Source organism: Neophocaena asiaeorientalis, unplaced genomic scaffold (assembly GCF_003031525.2).
Source record: "Neophocaena asiaeorientalis asiaeorientalis breed wild unplaced genomic scaffold, Neophocaena_asiaeorientalis_V1.1 scaffold110, whole genome shotgun sequence".
NCBI lineage: Eukaryota > Metazoa > Chordata > Mammalia > Artiodactyla > Phocoenidae > Neophocaena > Neophocaena asiaeorientalis.
In genome coordinates, this window is record NW_020175053.1 from 7,376,008 (window position 1) to 7,383,768 (window position 7,761).

At 61.5% G+C, this 7,761-nt stretch overlaps 1 protein-coding gene across 1 annotated transcript; it reads left to right on the forward strand.

Annotated features, from left to right (window-relative positions):
- Nucleotides 1-1,372: 1,372 nt before the first annotated feature.
- On the forward strand, nt 1,373-5,753 carry CCDC116 (coiled-coil domain containing 116). Its single transcript, XM_024763953.1, has 4 exons — nt 1,373-1,566; nt 2,404-2,967; nt 3,083-3,676; nt 4,842-5,753. Exons 1-4 carry the CDS (start codon nt 1,495-1,497, stop codon nt 5,655-5,657), a joined length of 2,046 nt encoding a protein of 681 aa, XP_024619721.1. The 5' UTR covers nt 1,373-1,494; the 3' UTR covers nt 5,658-5,753.
- The last annotated feature ends 2,008 nt before the right edge of the window (nt 5,754-7,761 follow it).

Genomic DNA, 7,761 nt, shown 5'->3' on the forward strand with positions numbered 1-7,761 from the left:
CTCTGGCCTGCCTCTGGTCTGCTCTGCTCCTCTATGCCCTGATGGCCCCCAGGTCAGGGGCCAAGAGGACAGAGCCGAACTGGAAAATAACAGATAATACCCACCTCCGTGGGGACGTAAGAATTGGAGGCCTCAAAGAGCCCTTCACCAAGTTTTTGGCATAAGGACTATTGTGTTCAATAGTGGTGATTAAAGTGTGGGATCTCAGCCACTGGGAAGCTGGTCCTGGAAAGGCCAGAGGCCCTGAGGGTCCGCTGCTGGTAGGAGGAAATTCACATTTATTGAGCACCTACTGGTATTAGATTAGGGGTTAGGGGTGAGCACCGCAGTTCCTGTCTCCAAGGAGCGCGATCTGACAATCAAGTAACAACACGGTGTGGCAGAGTCTGGGATGGGGTGTGCTGTAATTCTGTTGGGGGGACAGGCCCTCTGGGAAGGCTTCTCCGAGGAGGTGACACCTGGGGGGGGGGTTGCATTAGGAAGGCCTCCGGGACAGAGGGAAAGGAGGGAGAGGAGGTAAAGATTTACAGGGTCTTATCAGGGTGCGGGTGTGTTGTAGGAAGATTTGGTGTACTCTCCAAACCCATGTGGAAGGACGCTCAGCTCCACTTACAGAGAAGGAGCAGGTGATTAAAGAAGTTGAGTCACACCGGCAGGAAAGAGCAAAGCTCGTCTGTGACTTAGAGCCGGGACGCCTCCCACTGCGCTGGGGACAGACCCTGGGGTGTCCACACTGGGCGAGGGGAGGACCCTGGAAAGGAGCAGTCCGCGAGCAGGAGCCAAGGACAACACAGCGACCAAGAGGGGAGCCGAGGAAGGTGCTTGTGTCACCGGGACAGGCCGTGGCTTTGTCCCTTAGGTTCCCCTCCAGGCCGGACCGAGCCGGTCAGCAGCAGCGACGGCCGCCCGCTCCCTCTGAGAATGTGGGCGGGGCAAAAGCGGCAAAGTGGGGGAGGAGCCGCGTGGGCCCCGCCCCAACTATTGTGTCGCGGGAGCGGGCGGTGAACGGCGCGGCGCGAGCCAATCAGGACGCGGCATGCAAATAAGCAGGCCCGCCAGCGGCCCAGAGCGGCGCGGACGCCAAGATCCCAGCGCGGATCGCACTGGAGCGTGTGCCCAGCGGGTGCGGACTTGGTGAGCGGGTCTCCCGGGGCCAGGGCACCAGGGCCAGGAGGACGGAGGGCGGACCCACTGGGCCCAGAGATGGACGGAGACTGGATGCGCACTCCCTCGGGGGCCCCAACCCCGACGACTCTGGACACGGACGGTGCTGAGACGCCCACGGGGCTCCGAGCAGAAGACCGGCCGGACATGTGAAGGACGTGGGGTGCGGGGAGCCAGGGACCAGCGGCCCACGGACGGAGGGAGACGCAGACCCACGGAGGGCTGGGGGCACCCTCACACCATCTCCCCGACCGGTTCAGAGAGGAATCTGCGGCTGCATCGCGGAACCAACGAGAGAGGAAGAGGGCAGTGGGCCCGGCTACCTGCACCATGACCAGCTGTCGCCACCATTCGGGATACTTGGCGGACGACGAGTCTGGCCACACCACCTACGTGGCCCGGGTAAGTGTTCCCAGCAGGGCCCAACTCTGAGCCTCCAACATGTTCCTCACCAGTTCTGGCGCCCCAGATCACAGCCCCCTTTCTCACTTCCTACTGATGTCCTCTCTGGACCTCTTAGTGACCTTTTGCCTTGACCACTCCTAGTTACCCCTGCTGGGCCCTACCTAGTCACCTCGGTCTCCGTCTCATTCCCTGTGTCCCCTGATCTCGGATTGGGAGGGGCATGGTGGACTAGAACCCCAGAGTGGAAGCATAGAGTCTACTCGGGGCCTACGGCTCGAGGGGCAGAAGCAGCCATGGGGCGCACAGGGCTCAGGACCACAGGTAGTCTGTACAGACCAGCAGTGGGGACGGGGCTTAAGGGGTTTTGTGATTCACGTCCTGGGTGAGGGCAGAAGTGGGCTTTCAGACTCCTCAGCCAGGTCTTGGGTATGTGAAATGTACATGTCAGGGAGCCTTCAGGGCAACCCTGAACAGATCCCCACTTTACAAGAGAGGAAGTTGGACCTCAAGAGGGGCCTTCGTGCCCACAGTCACATGGCCTGAAGCTGGCAGAGCCAGGGTCCAAATCCAGGGCTGCCTGGCTCCAAAACCTAGTTCCTGGGACTTCCCTAGTCCAGTTGTTAAGACTCCATGCTTCCACTGCAGGGGGCACGGGTTCAATCCCTGGTTGGGGAACTAAGATCCTGCATGCTGCATGGCACGGCCAAAAAAAAAGGAAAAACAGTTTCTTCCACTGCCCACTTCCTACCCAGTTCCTGGTGCCCTAGGAGGACCCCAGGGGACCCCTCCCCCCATGGGCCATCACTGCCCACTGTGATATGCCTGTCTGCTCAGGTCCAGCCACCTAAGAAGTCACTGTTCCCGGAAATGGGGCAAGCCTCCAAGCTGGGCCACACACCACACCCCACTTCGACGCACGGCCCCTCAGGCAGTTCAGGGCTCCGCAGCCACCGCCGAAACCCCAAGGGCCCTCGACCCTTTAGGAGCTTCCTGGATTTCCTTGTCGAGGGTCAGGTGCTGGACAGCCTGCAGACGGTGGTGGAGGAGGCAACTGAGCTCATGGCCACCGTAATGACAGAGGCTGGGGTGCCGCTGGTGGAGGTGGAGGACCCGATGGAGGTGCCAAGGGGTGGGCGTCAGGCGCGGGCCCGGCCCATCCTCAGTACCGTGCACCAGCACTGCACCCGGCCGAGCCTCTGCATGGGGCGCCCCAACAATTATCCGTCCTGCTCCAGCTCCATGTCCGACTCCCACAGCAGCTTCACGGGCAACTGGCCAGGCTCCCATAGCTGGGACAGCGACCTGGGTGCCCGCAGTTTAGGTGCACTGCCACCCATGAAGGACAAACTCCTGCTGGAGAAGAACCTCAAACGGCTGCTGCAGCTGGAGAACAGAGGGGTGAGGTCTGGGGCTGCAGCCCAGGTGGGGCGGGGGTGGACCCCAGCCCAGAGCTCAGGGCCAGGCCTGGCTTGGCTGCCCCTGGCTGCCTCTGAGAGTCATCCTCTCTCTGCAGAAAGGCCAAGGGCAGTCCTGCCCCCATGGGGACTCCTTGCCATGGGACTCACTGGGCAGCCAGACCAGCAGCCAGTGGACCCTAGAGCAGCCCCTGTCCTGGTTCTCAGGCCTGCTGGGCTCGAGCTCAGGCACGCCCAAAGCATCGGAGCTGGGACCAGCAGAGCGGGAGCTGATCTTCCTCAAGCGAGAGCTGAACAAGAAGATGAAGTCCTTGCTGAGCCAGCCAGGGTCCTTTGACCTGCCCGGCTACTGTGCGCTCCGAGAGCCCCATCGGACCCTGGACTTCCTGGCTGAGCACCACCTGTTCTCCGCCCTGCAGGACGTGGTCAGCCAGGCTGTGGACAAGCTCAGTGGTGCCTGCTACAGAGACGGCTGCCCTCTCTTCCCGTCAGAATGGGAGCCCTCCCCAGAGTCCAGCTCCAAGCTGGCCACACCCACTGATGGGGAGGAGCCCTACGATTTGCTGCCCACCACAACCTCCAGCCCCAGGATGGAGCACAGAAAGAGCATCAAGTACAGGGGACGCGGCAAGTCCAAGGAAGGTGGCTCCCCGGTGTCTAGCACCCAAGTGGCCACCAGGTTCTGCCTTGAGGTGACACCCACAGAAGAGCCCAGGGTCCCTTCACCCCACCCCAGGCAGGAGGGGCTTGACCAGGACCCCAAAGTACAGAGACTACCCATGCCCACTTCTGGGCCCCTGAGCTCCAGCCAGAGGGCCCAGCCCTGGTGGAACCTGCACCTTACCCTGCCCGCCACCGGGATTGTGGTGAAAGTGCCCTCACGACTGACCCATGTCACCACCCCGGTCTCAGCTCCGCTGGCCTCCTCCCTCCCATCCTCCTCCCACCGCCTCCCCAGGTTCTCACCCCACACCTCCGTGGTAAGGGGCTTCTTGCCATCTCCTGCTGTGCCATATCCGGAGGTGACCTCCTCAAGGTTGGGTCCAGGGTTCTTAGGGGCGGGTTTGCACTGGAAGGGCTCCTACCGCCACCACTCCTAGCGGCCACTGTCACTAGCAGGTGCCCAGGGTCCAGGTCTCTTACCCTGCCCTTGTGAAAACCACCTGAGTAGTAGATGATCTGATGAGGGGACCAGGAATCCTGGCCTAGCTACTACCACATGTTGTGAAAGATGAATAAAGGCTATTTTTTATTCTGGGTATTTTTTTAACGTTTGCATGTGACTCTCAGAGGCCCTCCCATGTGAGGAGGGTCCTGTCCCTCGTGGACAGTGGTCTGAGCCCAGAGTAGGGCCCTGTGTCTGCAGTCTAGCCCCCTCTGGTCCTGCTGCGCAGGACAGGACTCTCCAGTGTGTCTGCCCCTCCAAGAGGGAGTTGCTTGGGAAGGGTGCGGAGAGGACTTGGTGGCTTAACCCTGGCGGCTCCCCAGTGTGGCCCCTGACCCTGCTTTCACCCATCAAGGCCCAGGCGTGCTTCCCTCCTCTGAACCCTGGCTTGGGCGAGGGTTGTGCAGGCTCCCTTTTGGCTGATACAGTGACTGATGTCACTGGCCTTGTCCCAGGCCTGACTGGTGTGGCTGGCATGATAACAGGGTGGTAAGTAGGCGGTGGGCCAGCACACAGGACCCCAGCTCAGCTTTCCATCGGGCCAGCAGAGCAGATGCGGTGAGGCCGCACCCTGAGTGGACTGAGCGCGGCGCCGCGTGGGTGATGCGGAGGATGCTCTAGGCGGGAGGGCACCCAGGGTGGCAGGCAGAAGTGGATGACGTGTCTCCCTTTCCCTCCCTGCTGCCATACAGAGCCCCAGTTACAAGTTCACCAAGAAGAAGACGCTGCCCTCCATCCTGTCCAAGTCCACCACCGTGTCCCGCCTCTCCAACCCCTGGCACGAGGAGCTCGTTGACTACCTGAAGGGCCAGGCTGTGTCCTTGCTTGCCTGCAAGTACAGGTTTGAGAAGGACCTCACTGGGCAGCTGGGCTTCATCTCTTTCCCCATCACCGAGGCACTCCTGGACCTCTTCCTGGGCTTCAGGAAGGTGAAGGGCTCGCGCATCCGTCTGTCCTCCACAATCGACTGGAGCTGCCTGCTGCGCAGGCTGGAGGAGGCCGAGTTTAGCCAGCGGTCACCCCAGCGGGCATCCCGGCCCCCTTCCCGGCACACCTCCCAGCACAGCAGCACCCCCCAGCGCAGCATGCAGACACCCACCGCGCTGTCTGAGCTGGCCGCCAGGACCCACAGGGTCCAGGACAAGCCCACAGGGTCCCGCCTCAACATGAGGTCCCCAGGCCCCCGGCTGCTTGCCTCACAGGAGCGCCTGGCAGCCGCGAAGCAGGAGCCCGCCAGACCGCCAGAGCCCAAGCTGTTCCTGTCCCCCGCCAACACCAACGTGGCCTCCCATCAGTCCTCGCAGACAATGGACATGGAGGACCACCAGAGCATCGAGGAGGAGGAGGAGGACAAGGAGGAGGATGGAGAGGAGGAGGAAGAGGACGAGGATGACTTTGGAGATGAGGGCGAACCCCAGAGCTCCCTGGAGCCTCAAGAGGAGGCCATGGTCAGTGCCACGGCGGCAGGCTCAGGTGTGGGCCATGGTGACTGCCCATGGGGCCCCTGAAGTGCACCGAGTGCTCCATTCCCCACTCCTTCCGCCCCAGCAGCCACTGCCCTCGCAGCCATCCCACCCTGAGCAGAGGTCAGAGCAGCTGGTGCCCACGAGGAGCTCTGCTGAGCCTCTCAGGGGAGCCAACGGGAGAAATAAAGCTTGTGTTGATGGAACACGGTTTTCCTGTCAGAGATCTCAGCCATCCTTCTGACCACCTGCTCCCGGGGAGCATCTCTGGAGAGCTGGGCCAGGCCTCCACGGCAGCTGCCGGTGCCCTGAGCCCTGTGACCTCCTGGGCTCTGCTGCTGGCTCTTCTGCACTCCAGTCTGCACCTTCCTGCCTCTTCAAGCCTCTTAGGACTCATGGTCCCCGCCCTCACAGCCCCTGTGAATCATACTCCCACTTCCCTGGGCTCCCCCTCTGCCAGCGCGTATCCTCCTCTCCTGACGCTCCCACCACTACCTGTCTTCCTAATTTTTTTTGTTGTTGTTGTACGCATGCCTCTCACCGTTGTGGCCTCTCCCGTCGCGGAGCACAGGCTCCGGATGTGCAGGCTCAGCAGCCATGGCTCACGGGCCCAGCCGCTCCGCGGCATGTGGGATCCTCCTGGACCGGGGCACGGACCCGTGTCCCCTGCATCGGCAGGCAGACTCTCAACCACTGCGCCACCATGGAAGCCCCTGTCTTCCTAATTTGTATTTCTCAGCTCGTGCTCCTGAGGTCGCGCAGGGGCTGCTGGTAGGTCAAGCCATGGATTGGCTGACCCAGCTGGCTGTGTGACTATCCCTTCCGCAGAGGCCCTGGGCAAGGCAGCTCTCTCTCTTGAGGGGTCTATGGGCTCAGCTGGTGCTGTGCTCAGAGGATCTCATGTCCAAGGTTCTCCTGGAGCTTCTGGCCATCCGGTGCCCCCAGCTCCTCCCCTCTGCCTTCCTCAGGCAGCCTGTTTGTTCCCCTTCAGGCATCTTCACCCAGGGAGCAGCTCCACCCCTACCCCCACCCTGCCCCTATGGTGGAGAGAAAATGCTTAGCCTCGCTGAGCAGGCCGCCATTTCGGGGAGGCTGGTGGATCTCTCATGCCTCCCCTGGAGCCCGCCAGGTGCGTAGAGGCCAGACCTACTCGGCTCGGCCTGACCGTGCTCAGTGGCCCACAGGTGAGGACACAGCAACTATAGAGCTTCCTCTGGAACCAGGCAGGGAGGACCTCGCGATTCGGGGAGGAGGACCTGCTCCTCTGACTGGCAGGGGGGCCAGGGTCCTAGGTGGGGAGTCAGGAACCCATTTTCCCACAGAGCTGTTGTGACAAGGATCCTTCAAAGCACATGCTTGGTGCTGATGCCTATCCTCCGAGGCCACCACTGCCACCACCGCCGCCATGTGAGGCCACAACAGCTGCTTTGTACATTACTGCCATATCACTTGGCCACTGTTGATTGGCCCTACTGGTGTATCCAATACCCTCTGGCTTCCAGGTCCTGCTGCCCAGTCTTCAAGGGAGAAGAGTGTATGTCCCCACCCCAGCCTCAGAGGCACACATCTAGGCCCTGGGGTGGGAGCAGCCCCTTTGGGCAGCACGGGCACATGATGCTAGAGACCGCTCCCCTTAGCTCCTGTTTCAGGCATCTGTTGCCATGTAACAAACCAAGATTTAAGTGGCTTCAAACAAAATCATCATCTGTAATGATTCTGAGGGGGTTCTACGGGCTCAGCTGGCAGTGGTATAGCCAGAGCGGCTGGGGTGGGAGTGCTGCTTTCGGCTGGGGACTGGGCTGAGGCTAGGACATCCCTCGTGGACCCTCCCCTTACATCATCTGTCTCCCCGTTGCCCCTGGCCATTCAAGGGTCTGTCTGGGCAGGGGCTGGCTTCCTAGAGGGAGGAAGCAAGAACCACCAGTGAGTGCTCTGGCAGCCTGTGCTCTGAAGTCCCCAAACAGCACTTCTGTAGCATTCTTGTGGTCAAAGCCAATTACCATGCGTGCCCAGATCCAAGCGGAGGGGGAAGGGACTCCACGACTTGGGAGAGGAGCAGGTTGTGCTCACAGGGGTGGGAGGCATTGTTAGCAGATGTATTTGGAAACTAACACCTCTCCATCCTCCTTGGCTGACTGCACCTTGAGCA

Excerpts from the sequence above, each read along its gene's own strand:
- CCDC116 (XM_024763953.1), top strand. The coding sequence starts at position 1,495 with ATGACCAGCTGTCGCCACCATTCGGGATACTTGGCGGACGACGAGTCT. Across the intron at positions 1,567-2,403 it reads ACACCACCTACGTGGCCCGG|GTCCAGCCACCTAAGAAGTC; the intron begins GTAAGTGTTCCC and ends CTGTCTGCTCAG. Across the intron at positions 3,677-4,841 it reads CCACCAGGTTCTGCCTTGAG|AGCCCCAGTTACAAGTTCAC; the intron begins GTGACACCCACA and ends GCTGCCATACAG.